This window comes from Tinamus guttatus, unplaced genomic scaffold, assembly GCF_059628265.1.
Source record: "Tinamus guttatus ecotype Peru unplaced genomic scaffold, ASM5962826v1 Tinamus_guttatus_pri_ptg000037l, whole genome shotgun sequence".
Classification (NCBI taxonomy): domain Eukaryota; kingdom Metazoa; phylum Chordata; class Aves; order Tinamiformes; family Tinamidae; genus Tinamus; species Tinamus guttatus.
The window spans coordinates 146,036-165,473 of record NW_028288571.1 but is presented as its reverse complement, the minus strand read 5'-3'; the positions used below and the strand labels follow the sequence as shown (position 1 = coordinate 165,473).

Below are 19,438 nucleotides of genomic sequence, written 5' to 3'. Positions count from 1 at the left end.
CCCCCCAGGAGCAAATTGCCTTGGGCCCATGAAGAGCCCCAGAAAAACAAAAAGCATCTCTCAGGCTGAATGTCATGGAGCAAATTCTTGGCACCAGCTTTGGAAGAAGAGCCCAATCCACGAGATGCACTGAAAACATACCCTTTACTTGGGGGAACGACAGCTCTGACACAATGATAGACACATTTAAAGAAGACCTCTGGGTCAGAAAGACACGGGTAACACCTCTGGAGAAGTGGGATGAATTCAGAAACTTGTGCACAAACCTCATTATTAAAGCAAGAATGCCAAAATCACAAGAGTTGTCTGAGAGAAATTAGATATTACTTGAGTAGAAGGATGGGCAGCTTATTGCTGCTGAAATATTACCAATTGAATCATTTTATCTTTAAGCAGGAAAAGGAAGACAGACAGAAAGAGAGAAAGAGAGAGAACGAGAGAGACAGAGATAGAGGATGAGAGAAAGAAAGGAAGAGAGGATGAAAGGAAGAGGAAGGAAGAGAAAAAGAGAGGAAGGGAGGCAGGGAGAGAGGAAGAGAGGAAGGGAGGAAGGAAAGAAGGGAGGGAGGGAAGGAGGGAGGGAGGAAGGGAGGGAGGAAGGGAGGAGGAAGGAAGGAAGGAAGGAAGGAAGGAAGGAAGGAAGGAAGGAAGGAAGGAAGGAAGGAAGGAAGGAAGGAAGGAAGGAAGGAAGGAAGGAAGGAAGGAAGGAAGGAAGGAAGGAAGGAGGAAGGAAGGGGGAAGGAAGGAAGGAAGGAAGGAAGGAAGGAAGGAAGGAAGGAAGGAAGGAAGGAAGGAAGGAAGGAAGGAAGGAAGGAAGGAAGGAAGGAAGGAAGGGAGGGAGGGAGGGAGGGAGGAAGGAAGGAAGGAAGGAAGGAAGGAAGGAAGGAAGGAAGGAAGGAAGGAAGGAAGGAAGGAAGGAAGGAAGGAAGGAAGGAAGGAAGGAAGGAAGGAAGGAAGGAAGGAAGGAAGGAAGGAAGGAAGGGAGGAAGGGAGGAGGAAGGAAGGAAGGAAGGGAGGAAGGAAGGAAGGAAGGAAGGAAGGAAGGAAGGAAGGAAGGAAGGAAGGAAGGAAGGAAGGAAGGAAGGAAGGAAGGAAGGAAGGAAGGAAGGAAGGAAGGAAGGAAGGGAGGAAGGGAGGAGGAAGGAAGGAAGGAAGGAAGGAAGGAAGGAAGGAAGGAAGGAAGGAAGGAAGGAAGGAAGGAAGGAAGGAAGGAAGGAAGGAAGGAAGGAAGGAAGGAAGGAAGGAAGGAAGGAAGGAAGGAAGGAAGGAAGACCCTTACTGCCAGTTACCCTGAGGATGAGTAGATACACATTGTCAGTCGTGCAGTAGATGCAGATGGTCTTGGCATTGTATCCCCTGAACCAGTTTCCTCAGTGCAGCTTTGAGCTCCTTGTTCCTCAAGCTGTAGATGAGGGGGTTCAGTGTAGGAGGCACCAGCGAGTACAAAACAGCCAGGACCAGATCCAGAGCTGGGGAGGAGATGGAGGGGGGCTTCAGGTAGGCAAAAAATGAAGTACTGGCAAACAGGAGGACCACAGCCAGGTGTGGGAGGCACATGGAAAAGGCTTTGTGCCGACCCTGCTCAGAGGGGATCCTCAGCACAGCTCTGAAGATCTGCACATAGGACACCACGATGAAAATGAAACACCCAAAGGCTAAACAAAGACTAACCACACTAACTCCACCTTCCCTGAGGTAGGCATCTGAGCAGGAGAGCTTGAGGATCTGGGGGATCTCACAAAAGAACTGCTCCACCTCATTGCCTTGGCAGAGGGGAATGGAAAATGTGTTCCCAGTGTGCAGGAGAGCATTGAGGAAAACACTGGCCCAGGCAGCTGCTGCCATTTTGACACAAGCTCTGCTGCCCAGGAGGATCCCATAGTGCAAGGGTTTGCAAATGGCAACGTAGCGGTCGTAGGCCGTGAATGTGAGGAGACAATACTCTGCTGAGATAAAGAAGACAAAGAAAAAGACCTGGGTAGCACAACCCAAGTAGGAAATGTCCCTGCTGTCCCAGAGGGAATTGTGCATGGATTTGGGGACAGTGGTGGAGATGCAGCCAAGGTCAAGGAGGGAGAGGTTGAGGAGGAAGAAGTACATGGGGGTGTGGAGGCGGTGGTCGCAGGCTACGGCTGTGATGATGAGGCCGTTGGCCAGGAGGGCAGCCAGGTAGATGCCCAGGAAGAGCGAGAAGTGCAAGAGCTGCAGCTCCCGTGTGTCTGAGAATGGCAGGAGGAGGAACTCGTTGAGGGAGCTGCTGTTGGACATTTCCTCCCCATACATATGGGGATTTCACCAAGGAAAAAAACAGACAGAGACAAGTTAGGAGACACTCTTAAAAGGAAAATAAAGAAAAATAATGAAGTTTTCTTATCTATTTGTCTCATTCCCAGATCTCTGAGGCTCACGCCTTTTCTAACAAGAAAATGTTACTCTAAAAAGAGAGCAGCCCCTGCTGAAAGGAGAGTCTGGTTTCAGAGGGCCCATCTCGGACCTTCTCTCCCTTTCTACATGCACCTGAGGGAGGTCTCCACACTCCCCTTGTAGCAAAAAACGCACAAGACCCTTTTCTGCTGCCCATTTACAGCCTCCCACCATCACTTCCAGGATTTCCATAGGTTCCCCATGGGTCGCTGGGATACCACAGATATGCCATGAGACAACAGAGCCTTTCTGGATGGCAGGTGGCAGCCTGCAGGACACCACGGGGTAACAGCCAAATGACTGTGAGGATTTAAGATGGACTTTCCTTAAGGGACAGTCAATTCATTTCCCTGTATTGCATTTCCTGGAGCTCCACAGGACAGAATGGGGCTGTGGAGACCTCACTCCCTTGGAAATCCTTCTTTTCCACTACTTGTAGCTTTGGTGCCTGAACTGCAGCTGGATACTCCCAACCACAGGAAGCAGAGAGCAAGAACAGGAGCAGCATGGACAGGAGAAGGATTAAGGAGCAACATCATGACCCTGTTGCCAAGGGAGGCAAGGAGAGGGACAGAGAGGCATTCTGGAAAACCTTCGCTTTAGCAGCAGGGTATGGCACCTTGCAGAGGGGGACATTGCAGCACTGCCCCTCTCAGCCCTTTGGTGGGGAGGCACCAAAGAGATGCCCCTCTCCTCTGCCACAGCTCTGGCTGCAGAGTTCAGCCCGAGCCCCATGCCCTGCAGTTCCTTCTCCTTCCCTGCCCATCTCTGCTGCCTGGAGCTGTCCCTGCTGGCAGCGCTTTCTCTGTCCCAGTGTCTTGTCCCTGTCACTGCTCAAAGATCCCATGTCACCCTCTGGGTGCTCAGTTCTGCCCTACAGAAACCTCTGGGCAATGTCCAGGGCCAGCTCTGTGGTTGCAGGTTGGAATGGAGCAGGTCACATAAAGTCCTAGGATGCTGCAAAGAAGATGCTGATGCTGCCTTTAGGCTAAAGTGGGGATGAAGCAGCTCACTGACATTTCTCACAGACCTATTAATTTCTCAGAGGGAAGGTTTACGACTCCCAGCTCATTGCCAAAACAGAAAACTTGTTCCTTCATTATCCCTGTGAAAATGAGGAAAGTGAAAGTGCAGAGACCTGAAGGAAAGCTCCTACTCCTTCAAGCAGCTCTTCTCTTGATTTTCCTCTTGAAAGGACCCCTCAGGCATGTCCTGCACATGTGCTGGAGCTGTGAGCAGAACCTGACCCCTGCAGCACCTCTCAAAGGCAGAAAGAACCTGCCCTGCCAGGGATCTCTGCTCACCCAAAGCTTCTCCCCACAGCACCACAGGGATCTCCCTGGAGAGGCTGTGTGCTGACCCTCACAGATGGCAGAGTCACTGCCCTGGGCAAACAGCACCATGAGGTACAGGGACACTGCTCTGAATCACAGCCCCAGGCAGACCTTGGTGCACTCCCTGCCTTCACAGCCCTACAGCCCTGTGTTCAAGTGGCATAGCCAAGAGAAGCATACCCTGATCCTCTGACCATGTGTCAGGGAATCCCTGCCCTGAAGCATCTCCTCCTCCTGCTATGTCCTGCTTGCTCCAGGAGAGAGACCATTAAAAATCCTATGAGGCATGGTTTGGTTGGGATGCAGACACCCCCTCCAGGAACCTCAGCAGCATTGCCCTGCAGACAGAGACTCACTGTTTCAAGGGCTGTGAAGGTTGTTCCCACAATGAGCTCTGCTCCTGCTCCACACTGCCGTTCCCCTCTCGCTGCCTTCTCTCCTCTGCTGTCTGCAGCAGCAGGCAGTGCCCGCAGCCCTGCTGCTCTTGGCACAGGAGCTGCTCCTGCACTCGGCTGTCTCTGGGCAGTGCTGCCAGGCTGCCACGAGCTGCCTCCGTCCCAGGAGCCTGGCCCCGCTCAGGAGCAGAGGAACAGCTGAACTCATCAATTTCTCTGTCCCTCGTGCTCCCTCCTCCTGGGAAATGTGCACTGTAGTCAATTAAAATAATCCCTGATTGTCCCTCTCTGAACACTAGGAAAGACTGGTGTCAGCACTGTAGTTTGTTTCATCAGAGTATTGTTACTTGGAAGAGCTGAAAATGTCCCACTCAGGAAGCCCCTCTTCCCAACTCTTAGCTAGGCAAGATAAATGAATACAAGAATAGAGCTCACTTTCCCAGTGTTCAGGTATTGGTTGATGTCACCCAGTTTGGGATTGTCAGGCTGGTTTAGAAGACCCTGGGCTGCCATGGTATTCTGTGGTGAGCTCCACAGAAACACACAGCAGGTGGGATTCCCCTTGCCCAAGCTGAAGTGAGCACAGCAGGGATGCCTGGATGGGAGGTCTTGCTCTATGCTCCCAATCACTGGTCGTTCAGGGTGGGTGTCAGCTGCACACACACAAACCCTTGGTGACACTGGAAGGGTCAGAGGTGGTTGAAGGCATGTGCCAGTGTCTGATTGCTATGATCACCATACCTACTTTCTTCTAGAGCATGTATTGGGACCGGGTAGGGAATTGCTTTCGTCCACCAAAATGTTATCAGATGCCCACTGCTACCAGAACTCTACTCACTAGAAAGCTGAGACACGAGCAGATGCCGACATTGAAACAATTCATCTTATTCTGTTCAGGAACTTGTCCCTTTCAAGTGGTTTTGGGCACTCAGGTTTCTTAACACTGCCCACACATCTGGATCCCACCACTGTCCTTCAGCCAACTCCTAACAGTCTAAGCCAAGCTTACTTCATCAATGAGAGAGGCACATCACACCAAGGTCTCTGCATCCTTCATACCTTCTAGCTCTCCCTCTCTTGAAACTCTTCACACCCCTAGATGGCATGAACGGGACTTGGGCCAATGATGACCTCAGGCTGTGAACTCAGGCCAAGGGACTTTTTGCTGGTATCTTGTCCTTCCTGGAGATTCGTTCACCTCTGTCACAGGTCCCAAGGCTGCCAGCCTAACTATGAAATGCTGTCTAAGGATGTTTGAGAATGTGAGAATGAGAAGGATAAGGAAAGCGGGACCACCACATTGAGGAATGAGACCCCCTTCTGGAATGTGCGTGTGCACAGTCTTAGAAGGATTCTATGACAGGAAGGTGGAGATTTGCCCGCCCCTGGGCAGCCTCCTGGCATGTACTGGCCTTACGTGACAGGATGCCCCAGGAATAAAACATGAGGCAGACTCCGGTGGGATGGAGACTCCCAACATCGAGGTCAACGTTGTCTCCTGCAGGGATGCCCGCTATGATTGAGAGCCTGCCAGCCTCTCCACTCCGCTCTCTTGGAGAAATGTGCGGTCTCATAGTTCTGCTGGCAAGTATTATTCAGTAAGTAACTGTTTCGTATTCCTTTGTACTTGTAGCTGTGTTGCTTTGATTAAAGGCATCAGTGTCAGTAAGTCTGTCTCATCAGATGTGATTTTATTGCTGAATCCCGAGCCCATCCGGCACACCTGCTCGGGAGCAGAGGCCCAGCTGAACTCACGAATTTCTCCATCCCTCGTGCTCCTTCCTGCTGGGGAATGTGCACTGGAATAGACTGAAATAATCAACAGTGGTCTCTGTCTAAGCTCTGAAGGAAGATTGATGCCAGCATTGCAGCTGGTCTCATCAGAGGATGGTTATTTGCAAGAGGTGGAAACACCCCACTCTGGAAGAGCCTATTGGCATCTCTTAGCTGAGCAGGACACCTAGATGGGGACAAGAAGAGAGCTCATTTTCCCAGAGTTCAGGTATTGACTCAGATGAGCCAGGCTGGGCTTCTCAGGCTGGCCTAGGAGGCCCTGGGCTGGATTGGAATTCAGATCCTTCCCATGTGCTCTACAAAAGCACCCAGGAGGTGGGATTCCCCCTGTGCAGGCAGAAGGGAGCACAGCAAGGCTGTGTGCAACCAAGATCCTGCTCTATGGGCCCTTTAATATCACTTGGTATCGAGGAAGAAAGCCAGTTGCTCACACACAAGCACATAGTGACACTGAAAGCGAGCGAGGTGCTTGAAGGCATGCACCTACTTCCATCAAGAGTGTGAACTGGGGACCAGGTAGGGAGTTGGTGACATGAAAGGACACCGGATGCCCACTGCCACCAGAGCTCCTCGACTAGGCAGCTGAGGCACATGCAGACACTGCAAGCACTTGATGTCGATCAGTGCAGGCACTTGACTCAGTGACACCAAAACAGGCCCACAGGGACAGGTGGGCTGCCTGGGGTGTCCAGCACAACCCCATGTCTCTAGCAGATACAGCAGGGCACCTATAGGAAAACCAGGACCCTTTGGAGTGGTTGCTGGCAAGAGCCTAGGAAGACTCGGATTTCCTGACAGTGCCCAAACAACTGGATGCCACCACTGCCTTAGGCCTAGTCCTCCTTATGTACAGTCAAGCGTGCTTCAGAAATGGGAGAGGCACATCACCCCAAGGTCTCTGCTCTAGTCACTGCACCCTTAACACCTTCTATCACTCCCTCTCCAGAAACCCTTCACACCCCTAGAGGATATGAAGAGGAAACAGGCTAAGGGTGACCTCAGACTGCCAAATCACAGGCTGACCAGATACAGGGACTTCTTCACTAACTTGATGTTATGATGTTATGATGAAGCAGTCCTGTCCCACATGCTGATCACTGAGGGATGCCACTAATAGCCAGCTGCCGCTTGGCAGCACTGCACTGCTGATCACTGTTCTCAGTGAGCCTGATACTCCATCCATCTGCTTTATGGTCCACTCTGCAGATCAGTTCACAATTTGACTAGAAGGAGACTATAAGAAACTTTTCCAATGCCCTTGCTAAAGCGAGAGTTCACAAAATCCCCTGCTTTGTCCTTTTGAACACAGGCATTCCTCTTGAGGTGGAAGGCAAACAGGTTGCTCTGGGAAGGGCTAACTTTACTCTTGTATCAGGTTGGTAGGTGGTTTCACCAGGGAAAACTCCTGGCTCCTGTCCCAGTGCTGCTCAGCTACAAAAATTATTATTAGTTTGTCCTTAAACTCTCTTGAAATTCCCTTTGCTGCTGCTTGTCCTTGTTGTCTCTTGTCCTTTCCTGACCTTGGCCCCAATCAGACTTTCACCAAGGACAGTGACACCTTCACCTCTAAGCGCAGCCTTGCTGGGGTCTCCAGGCACCGCGCAGGCAGGCCTGCTCCATGGTAGGAGAGGGGTCTGCAGACAGCGGGGCTGCCTTGGGGACCCTCAGCAACAGGCAGCAGAGCAGGGGCACATTGCAGGCACCTGGCGGTGACAAGAAGTCAAGAGCGTCCCTCCTCCCTGGGGGCAGACGCCTTCTGAGAGCAAGGGCACGCTGGAGATGTGGGGGACCCTGGACCCTTCCACAAGGCTTCACACACGGTCTGTTTTTCTCCTGCTTTGGTTGTTTTCCCCACAGATTCATTTTCACTAGTATTCTTGCACTTTGCCACTTCTTCCCACATTTTTCTCACATTTTCCACTACTTTGATAATTTTCCCACACTTTGACTTTTTTTCCTTCTCTTTCACAATTATTCCCTCCCATGCTTGTGACCATTTTCCCACACTTGTGAAGATTTTCCTACCCTTCCATCTTTTACCCAACCTCTCCTTCTTTTCCCATGTGTTCTCGATATTACTGAGCTCTTGGTGTTCTTGCGCTTTCCTTTTTTCCGATCACTTCACACTCTTTCCACTTTTGTAACCATTCCCACACTTTTGACCATATTCCTACACTATCATTCCTTACCCATGTTTTTCCCTGTTTTCCATGATCTGGACACTTCTCAAAATATTTTTGCACCTCTTCCCGCCATTTCAATTTCTTTTGCAAAGCTTACATTTGCCATCTATTATTTTCCAACTCTTGCGCTCATTTGCCACACTTTTGCACTTTTCCCTATGCTTTTAGTAATTTTTCCATGCTTTCCCTTCTTTCCCTTCCTTTAACTGTTCTCCTACACTTGCCATATTCTTCCCACGCATTTCCCCTTCTAGAACCTTGTTAAAAACCCTGTACATACCAATAAAACCGAAAATCATTTCTTACATATTAAGACGATAGCTAATGTCTCTTAGCTAGGCAGGGCAACTAGATGGGGACAAGAACAATTTCTTTACATATTGATTGCAATTAATAAATGGTATTAACTCCCTTCTCCACTCTTGCCACTCAGTGCTGCACCCACAGGGCAGGAATTTCGGGGGTGGTAAATGAGTGTGGGCAGAAACAAGCCCATGTTGGGAACCTAAGCACAAGAGTCCCAAGTGTTTTGTCTTTTCCTGGTGGCCGGTTGGGATTGGTGTCACATGGAGCTGGGGGGGTGCAAAACGCAGCTGTTCCCATGTGCTGACCTGATGGTCAAGCAGGTGGCCACGCTGGTGAGGAGAGCCTCAAAGTGGGAGCAACTCGGGGAGGAGGAGGACTCCAAAAAGAGTGAGGAAGTGATGGCCTGGGATGGCAAGGAATAGCCACGGGGTGATGTGGGAAAGAGAAGCTCAGGGAGGGAGCAGCGGGATGCAGGGAGCTCTGCCTTGGGGTGAACCAAGAGACAATCGAGAGCACAGGGACGAGGACGGGGGTGGCCTCGTGGTGGGTGTCTGCTATGGAGTGCCTGACAAGGGGCAGCCTCTGCAAGGCCTGGGGAGCACAGAGCTGTGGAGAGGACAACTCGTCCTGCGCCCCAGGGACCTGCTGAGGAGTGGGGAGAGGAGGTGCCTGGTGTCCCCATGGCGACTCCCAGGGCTTTGTGATGGGGGTGGCATCACACCCACAGGCCACTGTGATGGGGCAGTCCCCAAGGTGACCGTGTCCCTGCTGGGGTCTTCACTCTGAGGAGAGCGGCGCAACCAGCAGGGAGCAACTCCCCTTGGTGCCCGTGCGAGAGGTCCTCAGAGAGGTTCCTAGACATGGAGAAGGAACAGCAGGGTAATTCCTGCTCCTCATCCACGGAAAGGAATTCCAGTGCACAAGACTGCACGAGTGAGGTGAGTGGTGAGGCTGGAGGGAGAGGTGGGAGGCAGGGCCAGGACCCACATGGAGAGCACGAGGATGGCGAGGAAGGAGCCCTGAGTCACGATAGTGGGGCAGGAGCTCCTCCAGTGAGGGGACTTGTATTCCTGGGCGTGGGAAAAGCAGTCTGACCTACACCCTCCCACTGTACTCAGTGCCAGTGAGGACGCACCTTGAATACTGTATTCAGATTTGGGCATGGGAAAAACGTTGAGGTGCTGGAATATTTCCAAAGGGCAACAAAGTTGGTGAAGGGTCTGGAGCACAGACCTTATGAGGAGCGGCTGAGGGAGCTGGGGTTATTTAGTATGGAGAAGAGAGGCTCAGGGGTGACCTTATTGCTCTCTACAACTACCTGAAAGGAGGGTGCAGTGAGGGGAGGCTGATCTCTAACATACTGATAGGAAAAGAAGAAATGGCTTCAGGTTGCACCAGGAGAGGAACTGGTTAGATACTAGGAAAACTTTCCACATGGGAAGAATTGTAAAGCATTGGAAGAGGCTGCCCAGGGAGGTGGTGGAGTCACTGTTCCTGGCAGTGTTCAAGAAACGTGTAGATGAGGCATGTAGGGATATGTATAGCAGGCGTGGTGCTGAAGGGCTTACAGTTGGCCTTGATGGTTTTGAAAATCTTTCCCAAACATAATGATTCCATGATCTGGATGCCCCAAGGCCCACATGAACCCCATGAGCTCTGTGCTGAGGGCAGAGAGCAGGTCCAGGCCAAGCTCAGCCGGATTTTGCTCAGCCAAGAGGTTCCCTTCGACATGACACTGGGGTTTCCTGTGCTTAGGAGCTGCTCGTACCAACACAAGTGTCCCCATCACAGGCCTCCTTCTCCCCACAGGTGGGCCAGCAGGAGCTGCCCGCAGCAGTGCAGCGCAGACGGACCCCAGCTTCGTCCCACCGAAGGGACTGCCTGTCGCCACTGCCCGGCCCTCAGGGCTCACGCTGCTCCCAACATGGCATCGCACAGGTACAGAGCTGAGCAGCGGTGACAGCCAAGCATCCACCTGGGAAGCATGGAGGGAGGGAAAAGGAAAAGTAACCTGGCCTGTGTGGTGGGCTTCGATTGCAGGCGGTGGAGGACAAGGCCAGTGATGTCTTCTGCACAGTGCAAGATCTGCATCCCTCCACTGGCCCTGTAAGGAAGAGTTCCTTAGGACCCAGCAGGACGCGTCTTGGCAGGGTTCCTGGAAAAGCGGGGACATCAGACGTGCCCAGCTTCCCACCTCTCCCAGCCAAGGCAGCTTGGCAGACACAGGGAGGCTTGGAGGACTCTGCAGTGAAACCAGCAGGATCTGCAAGTCACACCAAGCTGCCTGCTCTGGAAACGTCCTGCAGGTCTTCACCCAAAGGCAGGGCCTTTGCCCTGGACAAGGAAGAGGTGGCCAGGAAAGTCCTGGACAGAATGAACATGGCTTTGGAGAGGGTGGCTGCAAATTCCAGCAAAGCTGCTGCCAGGGAATGCTTCCCACCTGTTCCTGGTGCTGGGGTGGCTCTGGACTCAGGGAAGAGAAGGGAAGAGCAAAAGCTCAAGCCATCACGTCTTGCCCTGCCTCCACTTCAAAGACCCCAGCAAGAAACTAGTGCTCTCATCCAGGTGAATCAAGAGCATGTGCAGTTCCTGCCTCAATTCAGGCCTGAGTCTTCAACATCATCAGTGGGAGAAGGCAGGATATTTCAAGGGGATGATGAGAGGATGAGTCTATCCCTGAAAAGCCAGCAGCTCTTGGGAAGCTCCTCCTTTTTCCTGAGAGCACAGAGCATTCCTCCTGAAGGGCAAGTGCCTGCGATGGAGAATCCTCAAGAAGCAGCGGCTTCTTCTGCCCCAGATGATCCCGAGCAGGGTGCGATGGCAGCTGAAGGTGTTTCGGAGGAGGCTGGACTCAGCAGCTCCTCCATTGCAGTGCTGCCACCCAGCTCTGCACAAGACGTCACTGCCGGGTGCTGCAGTGAAATGGCCCCACTGGAATCCCCATCGCCCTCCTCGCCTGAGCCTGTCAGCCTCGTTCAGAGCGTTGATGGAGAAACTGGCACAGAACTGAGATCTGAGAGCCAGGGGCCTGTCCCACATGGCCCCACACCTCCTGCTGTGGGTCTGGAGGAGGCAGGTGTGGGGCTGGGGTCTGCCCCCTTGAGCCATCCTGATGATGCGAGCCCTGGAGCCAGCCAGCAGCCAGCACAGCCTGATGCCTTGGCACCACCATCGATCAAGGCACACAGGCAAGCTCGTGGCTGCTCCAGACCATGGAGTGTGACCAAGGAAGAGCCCCTGCAGCTGAGGAAGGGCCTTATCCCTGCGCTCATGGGGAAGAAAGGGAGGTCAGCAGGGCTGGGACACCAGCTTCCCCAGGCAAGGATGGTGGGACAGGGACACCACGACAAGCACCAGCAGGGCAGGACCCGAAACAACAGCCTGTGGGCATCACCTGCCACGTGCAAGGAAGGCCGCTGCGTGTGCACGAAGACAACACCGCGCGGTACCTGGGGGTGCTCAGCGTCAAGACGGAGGCGCTGGAGGAGCTCGACAGGAGCTGCCTGGCCCGCACGGGGCAGAGCTTGGCACGGATCCGGGAAGTCACTTTCCTGAGGAAGGAGCAGAGCCTGCAGGAGAGCCAGGGCGAGGAAGAGGAGGGCCATGGGGAGCGTTTCTCCCTGTCAGCATCAGGATCCCTCAATGTGAGACCCAAGGAGGTGAGTGCAAGGGAGGGCTGGGCCAGGTGGGAGCCCTCCTGGTGCTGGGGCCGACCCCGGTGCCACGCTGTGACAGACGGGTTGTCCCAGCACTGGCAGAAAATCCCCCAAGAGACCTTTCCTTTTGGGAAAAGAAGCTCCCTTCAAAAATTCTGCCTCTCTTCTCCTAGCTCCTTGCCAGAAACTCCTTCCACAACCTGTGGAAACCGGAGATCACGCAAGTGGAGCTCCTCAAGGATGCCAAGGGCAAGTGGGAGGTGCTGGAGCGCCTCTATGCTCATGCCCCCCAGCAGAACATTGAAACATGGAGGAGAGACCTGGAGGAAATAGCAGAGCAGAGTGATGATGAGGAGGATGGTGATGAAGAGCTTCTGCCAGAGGAGGAGTTGGAGGAAAGTAGCTCCTTGGCCTGGAGCCTCCGCAGCCTGTTTGCGGAAAGGGAGATGGACCTGGAGAAGGTGCCCTCCTTGCCCAACATCAAACAAGCAGAGGCTGCCAGTGAGGGACCTGGTGAGGTGGAGAGCCCCTCTGTTGAGCCAGCAATGCCCAGAGGAGCTGAGGAATCTCTGCTGCAGGAAGCAACAGCAGCAGCTTCTCTCCAGGCTGCAGGCCCTGCTCCCCAGGTAAGCATGGAGCGTGTCACCTGTCCCCACGACCCAAGGGAGCTCCTATGTGAGCTGTGTGGGGGGAGGTGCAGAGGGCATGCCCAGAGCTGCCCCATCCCAAGGGATCCCCCTGTCCATGGTGCCCCACTGTCACCCCCAGCCATTTGCCCTGTGCGGTCTGCCATGGGGAGATGATGGGTCCTCTCCATTTCCAAGTGCCAAAGGTGCAGGGCTGACATCCCCTCCACCCCTGCACCACGTTCAGCCCTGGGGCCTGGATGCCCAATGAGGAGGGAAGGGGCAGCCCCAGCAGCAGCCCCCTCCGCACACAGTGCACGAACCCCCTTGTGCCACACACGCCCCCATCTGCCTCTGTTCCCCTGTGCATCACGGCCCCTGCCCAGCCCTGCTGCTGTGGCCCCGCAACGAGCCGTGTCCCATTGCCGTGCCAGCCGCAGGTCCCTTCCCGTGGGACGCACAGCCCCGGGAAGCCTCCCCCAGCCCCGAACCCTTTGACCCTGTGTAACCAGGGGCACCGGTACCCTGATCAGCAGCAGCTGATGGCCGACGGGTGCGTGTTCTTGCTCTGTCCATGCAGGAGGCCTCGGAGCCCCAAGACGAGAAGTCATCGTCCTCCTGCAGCCCCACGGCAGACACTGAGCCAGGTACGTACCCGAGTGGAGAGCCCTGCTGGGGACGGCGGGTCTCTCTGGAACAGCGAGCGGCACCGGGGCCGGCAGCAGGAAGTGCTCGGGGGCTGCTGTGCTGAGGCCACAGCCCCTTGGGAAGCCCTTGGCGGCAGGGATAGGCAGGTGCAGCCCTGCGCCCGTGCAGCCCGTTGCCCACAGCTCTGCTTCCCACCGCAGGCATCGCTGCCCTCCCGGACATCGCGGCTCCCCGGCGATGGCGCTTGCGGCTCAGGACGGCGCTTCGGGCTCTGAGCAGAGCGTTCTGCTGCTGCTGCATCGCGGGGCAGCGAGAGGAGCGGTGCAGGTGAAAGAGCCCAGCAGGATCCCTGGAGCGGGGCTGGTGCAGAGCGATGGACACTGTGTCCTGGGGGCTACAGAGAGGCTGCTGCGTCGTGCCCCATAGCAGCCATGTGCCCACACAAGCCCTAGGTGGCAACAGCCATTGTCAACTCCAAATAAACCCCTCAGAAGGTTTTTCTCCCCTTGTCAGTTGTTGTCAGAAAATCTCCATGAAAAGACTAGTGGGGCTGTGGGGCGCTAAGGCCATGGGTGACTCCTGACTCCGCACTGGCCTTGGTGGCTGGGGTGGGGAGCAGACCTGGCCAAACAGGGCTGCTCACGACTGGCACGGCTGGCACGTGTCCAGGCTTTTGAATGGTTCTCAGAGTGACCCCTGGGCTCTTGCAAGAGCAGGAGATGTTTTCAGGTGTGCGTTAGCGCCGGCCTGTGGTGTTTCACTGCGAGTGCATGAATCACTCTCCAGTCCCCCTTCCCTGCGCCTCCTGGGTCCCCCCTGCTTCTCCAGGGACTGCCGAGCCCTCCTTTCCCCAGGCATGCCTGCATTTGCTGCGCGGTCTTTGGGGGACTCTACCATGGGCTGCCTCATGTTTGGTGAGACTGCACTCACTGCCACCCCTAGGCATCCCCGGGGTTCCCCTGAGCTCTCCTGGAGCCTCAGGTTCCCTTTCACAAGGATGGGCATCTGTCATCAGCACTGTCACCTGTGCGACAGCCCCAGGCATGCAATTCAGAGACCATTCTGCACCTCCCATGGCAGTGCTCCCTGGGACAGGAACCCCGAATGCAGCCCTTGGTCCCTGAAAGACCACGCTGGGCCTCTGACCTCCTCCCCTGGAGCCCACAGAGCGCACAGGCAGAGCAGAGGCCCTTTCATGCTGCAATCCCTTGGGTGCATTGGTGTACTGTTGACCCCAGCTTCAGAAGAAAGACACAAACTTAGCGTTTTTCTGGAGGCTAAGTCTGGCGTAAGGCTGCCCATTGCCTTGTCCTGCTTTACTTAGGAAACACATGGAAACACAACCCCACCACCACTCTGTCCCTTCAAAAGTCCAAAGGTGTCTGTGTGTGTCCAGCCGCCACCCTCTCTCCATCCCTGTGGATTACGAGCTTAGACAGGAAGCTCCTATGCAGAGAGACATAAAATTTAGTCAAGGGGAAACCTCCTGTGAACTTGTGGAGCACAGAGGAGGGAACTGAACCCCGCTGCATCCCAGGAGCTTCTCCATGGGCATTTGGTGCATGGATTAACTCCCCGTGAAGAGCCCGTGGAGCAGGAGGAAACGAACCAACTTCCTGCTCCTGGGCAGGTGTCCTGTCCTCTTCCGTGGCGGGAGCAGAGGCTTCTGCAGTGGGACATTTCCAGCCCACAGAGGATCGTCCCCTGCTGGCACCAGCCGCAGCGCTGGGCTCCAATGTTACCGATGTTATCGAATATTCATTAACCCGCAGCCAATCAGATGGCGGCGGCGGGGCCCGGGGGCGGGGCAGGTACTGCCGCTGGCAGGTGGGCGGGGCAGCGGCAGAGGCAGCCAATGAGCGCGCGGCGGGAGGCTGGGGGCGTGGCGGCGCGTGCCGTGGGCGGGGCCAGCGCGTGACACGGCCGTTGGGCAGCGGCGGCTGCAGGCGGCGGCGGCCCCGGGGCCGCAGCGAGGCGCGCGGCGGGCGGCGGCGGCTGCGGGCGGCGCGAGTCCCGCACGACCGATCCCTGTGCGATCCCTGTGCGACCAGAGGTGCTCGGGAGTGCGGGAGGCGGCGGCTGGAGGCGGCCCGAGGCGCGAGGGGCGGCCGGGGCCCCGTGGCCTCGCAGCCGGAGGCTGGGGCCGTTGCTGGCTGTTGTGGGCAGCGGCCGTTGGGCTGTGCGGGAGCGCGTGGCAGGTGGCGGAGGAGCGCGCGGCCCCGGCGGGCCGGTCCGGCAGGCGGCGGCCCCGCAGCTGCAGCCGCCCGGCCCAGCCCGGCCTGGCGCGGCCCCCCGGGAGCGGCGGCGCCTGGTGCCAGGGAGCTGCGCGCGGCCGCCATGGGGAAGCGGAGCTCGGCCGGCTGCGTGCCGAGGTGAGCGGCCCCGCGGGTGCCGGCCCCGCTGGGCCCCGCTGGGTGCTGCCGTCCCCCGTGGCACCCCCAGAGCCGCCCCCTTGGGGCCGGGTACCCCCCTGCTTTGAGTGCCAGACACCCCGGGTGTCTCTTCCCCCCAGTGCCGCTTCCTGTGGGGGCCGTGTCCCCCCCGCCCTTGAGTGCAGGGTCCCACCAGTCCCCATCTACCCCCACCCCTGGTCCCCGTCACTGTCCACCCTGCCCTGGGGTGCAGGGACCTGCCACTATTGTCCTCCCAGCGTCCCCTCCCCATGTGACACGGCCCCACAAACACACTCGCCTGTCTGCAGACATGGAGAGATGCCTGCGCACAAGTGCGTGTGTGTAAGCGAGCACGGGGACGCGTGTGTGCTCGGGTGTGCACGTGCTCGGAAGTGCCCGCGCCCGTGTGTGCGTGTGCGCTGCGCCCGCTCCTGCCAGCTCGTGGCAGGGGCCCGTGTGGCCCCGGGGCTGCGCGTGAGCCCGGCCATCCGTGCGCGTGGTGCGTGCGAGCTGGCAAGTGTGTGCGCTGCACACGGGAGATGCACCCCAGGCGTGCGAGTCTTCACGGCCACCCGTGCCTCCTGTGACACGTGTGTGCTCGTCAGCACACTCGCGTCCTGCGTGTGCAGGACACGTGTTCTCATGCATATGGTCACGTCACCCGTGTGTGAGACACGTGGGTGCCTGTGATCACCCTCACGTCACCCGTGTGTGAGACACGCTGGTGCTCGTGCACATGCCCATGACACCTGCTTTCAGCACACACATGTGCTCGTGCGCGCCCTGCCCGGGGTCCCCATCTCTCCTGCTGGGATTATGGGAATGGGCCCAGGCTTCGGGGCCCCGCTCTGTCCGTTGACTGCCCCCCCATCCTCCCCAGGTTCTTCAGAGCCTTCCTGAAGAGGCTGCGGATTGTGCGCAGAGTGGTCAAGAACCCCGACGCCACCACTGCCGAACCCCAGGTGAGACCCAAGGGGGTCCTGTTGGTGGGAGAGCCGGGACCGAAGGGTTCCTACCCCCGGGGGGGACACCAGGGCATCTGGGGGGCTCAAAGAGGTCTGTGGGGAAGGTGCCGAAGGGGCCCCTGGCACTTGAGGTCTGGGGGGTCCCATCGCTGTCGCAGGGCAGAGCTGGTGGGAGGGGGTACCAATGGGATGGATCGTCGGGGCTTTTGGTGAGGGTCCCAGAGCACTGCGGGGTCCAAAGGGCACAAGGGTCCTGTCCCAGGGTGCAGGCAGGGGTTGGGAAATAGTTCCAGGGGCTTCCCAAGACGCCCTATGGTGCAAGAGGGGGATTCCGAGGGGCCTGGAGGGGCCCAGGGGTGCCCCAGGCTGCAGGCAGGAGGGTCCCAAGGGGATTCCAAGGGTGCAACGTGGGTGTCACAAGGAGTTGGGGGGATGGTGTCCCATGGGTGCCCCAGGGTACCACATGGGGGTTTAAATGGGCCTGGGGAGATCCCAGGGTGCAACAAGGGTGTCCCAAGTGGTCTGGGGTGGGAGTGGGGGGTTCAGTGGTTCCCTATGGTGCAACGGGGGGGTCCCAAAGGGTCCAAAGGGACCACGGGTCCTCCAGGGTGCACACAGGGGGTCCCAACAGGTCTTGAGGGGCACAGTGGTACCCCCGAGCATGGGCAGGATGGACCCAAGGGGTCTGGGAGCCCCAAGGATGCCCCAGGGTGCAACAGGGGAGCCGCAAAGGGTCTGGTGGGGCCCATGGGTGCCTCAGGATGTAGGCTGGGGTGTCCCAAGGGGTCAGCAGTGTCCCGTGGGTACCCAGGTTTACGATATAGGGATTCCAAGGGATCTGGGGATCCCGTGAGTGTCCCAGGGTCCAACATGGGGGTTCCAAGGGGCCTGGTGTTGCCATGGTGCAACATGGGGATCCCAAAGGGTAATGGTGGCCTGGGATGCAGGCAGGAGGATCTCAGTGTGTCTGGGAGGTTCCAAGGGTGCCCAGGGTGCTAGAGTGGGTCCCAATGGGTGTGTGTGGGGCAGGGGGGCAGGTCAAGGGTGCCCAGGATGCAGGCAGGGGGTTATGAGGCATCTGTAGCAGGCGGAGGGTTTTAAAGGTGCCCTGTGGTGCAAGAAGGGAATCCCAAGGGGTTTATTGGGGTCCCATGAGTGCCGCAAGGTTCAGGCAGGGGGTTCTGATGGGTCTCTGGGCGTTCCATGGGTGCCCCACGGTGCAGCAGGGGAGTCCCAAAGGGTCTAGGTGAGCAAGGGAGTCCCAGGGTACCTGGTGGGGGGTCCCAATGGGTCTGGAGGGCAACAAGGGTGTCTCAGGGTGCAGGCCTGGGAGTGACAAGAGGACTGCAGGGGGGCAAAGGTGCCTTGTGCTGCAACAGGGGGTCCCAAAGGATCTGGTGGAGTCCCCTGTGTGCTCCAGGGTGCAGGCAGTAGGTTGCAAGGGACTGGGGATCCCCAGAGTGTCCTGTGGTGCCACAGGGGGTCTGAAAGGGTCTGGGGGTCCCATGGAGCTCCAGGGGCAGGTGAGAGTACCAAGAAGTCTGGGCAAGACCAAGGTTCCCCAAGGTGCAATAGGGGGATCCCAGTGGGTCTGTGGGGTTCCCAGGCTGCCCCAGGGTGCAGGCAGGTCCCAAGGCATCTGGGGCTCCAGTGGTTGCCCTGGGGTGCAGACATGGGTCTGGAGGGGATCCCATAAGTGCCCTGTGGTGCAGCTGGGTGTTCCAGTGAGTCTGGAGAGCTGCCAGGGGCTCCTGGGGCAGGAGGGAAACTCCATGGAGTGGCTGGGGCTCCAGGGGGAAGGGGGCCCTGCCCCCCTGCACTGCTGGGTGCCTCCTGGTGACACCGAGCCCGGCACAGGGCTCCCCGCGGGTGCTGCGCTCCAAGGAGCTGGAGGGGGCCGTGGGGCCCAGCGCCCCCCTCACGCCGGAGCTGCAGCTGCAGACGGGGCCCGTGGCCCCGCGAGCCCCTGCACAGGTGCCCCCGCGCGCGGCGCCCCTCGCCCTGCGGCCCCCGGCACCCAGTGCCCCTGGGGCGCTGCCACCGGGACCTGCCACCCTGGGGGTCCCAGCACGAGGAGCCCTTGCTGTGGGGCCACCTGCACCACGAGCCCTCCCTGCTGGGTCCCAACGAGCTGGACCCGTCACCTTCGGGCCCTCAACACCAGGGCCCCCCACTCAGGGACACGTCCCACCTGGGCACCTCAACCTCGGGCTCCCAACCCCAGGCCCCTTCATCCCCAAAACATCTGACCATGTGTGTATCGTTATAGAACCCCCACCCACAAGACCCCCCACCCCAGGCCAATGTCCCAGTGAACATTCACCCGTGGGAACAAGTCCCCAGGATCCCTCAGCCGCCTGCTCTAAACATCAGGCTGCTTCAGGCCCACGGCTAGGCCCAGGGGACCCTTCATCCATGGGACGGCCCCCCCAGGACCACTTCAAACATGGACCCCCATTCCCAGGAGCCCATAGACCCCCACCTATGCAACACATCACCCGTGGGCCCTGGTACCCGGCACCCTTCATTTCTGGACCCCCACCTCCCGGCCCCTTCCCCCATGGGCTCCCAACTGTGAAACCCTTCACCCATGGGCCCTGCTTCCCTGGGTCCTCCTTCCGTAGTGCCCCCTGCCCTGGACCCTTCACTCGTGGGCCCCCGCCCCCAGTAACCATCCCCCGTGGACCCCAGATCCCAGACCCCACAGCCGGTGT

The 19,438-nt window shown here is 57.6% G+C and overlaps 1 protein-coding gene across 1 annotated transcript; it reads right to left on the bottom strand.

Annotated features, from left to right (window-relative positions):
• Positions 1-323: 323 nt before the first annotated feature.
• Positions 324-2,268, bottom strand: LOC148595981 (olfactory receptor 14C36-like). The gene is made up of 2 exons (XM_088534742.1): positions 1,352-2,268; positions 324-366 (listed from the first exon to the last, which is right to left on the bottom strand). Exons 1-2 carry the CDS (start codon positions 2,266-2,268, stop codon positions 324-326), a joined length of 960 nt encoding a protein of 319 aa, XP_088390868.1.
• Positions 2,269-19,438: the final 17,170 nt, after the last annotated feature.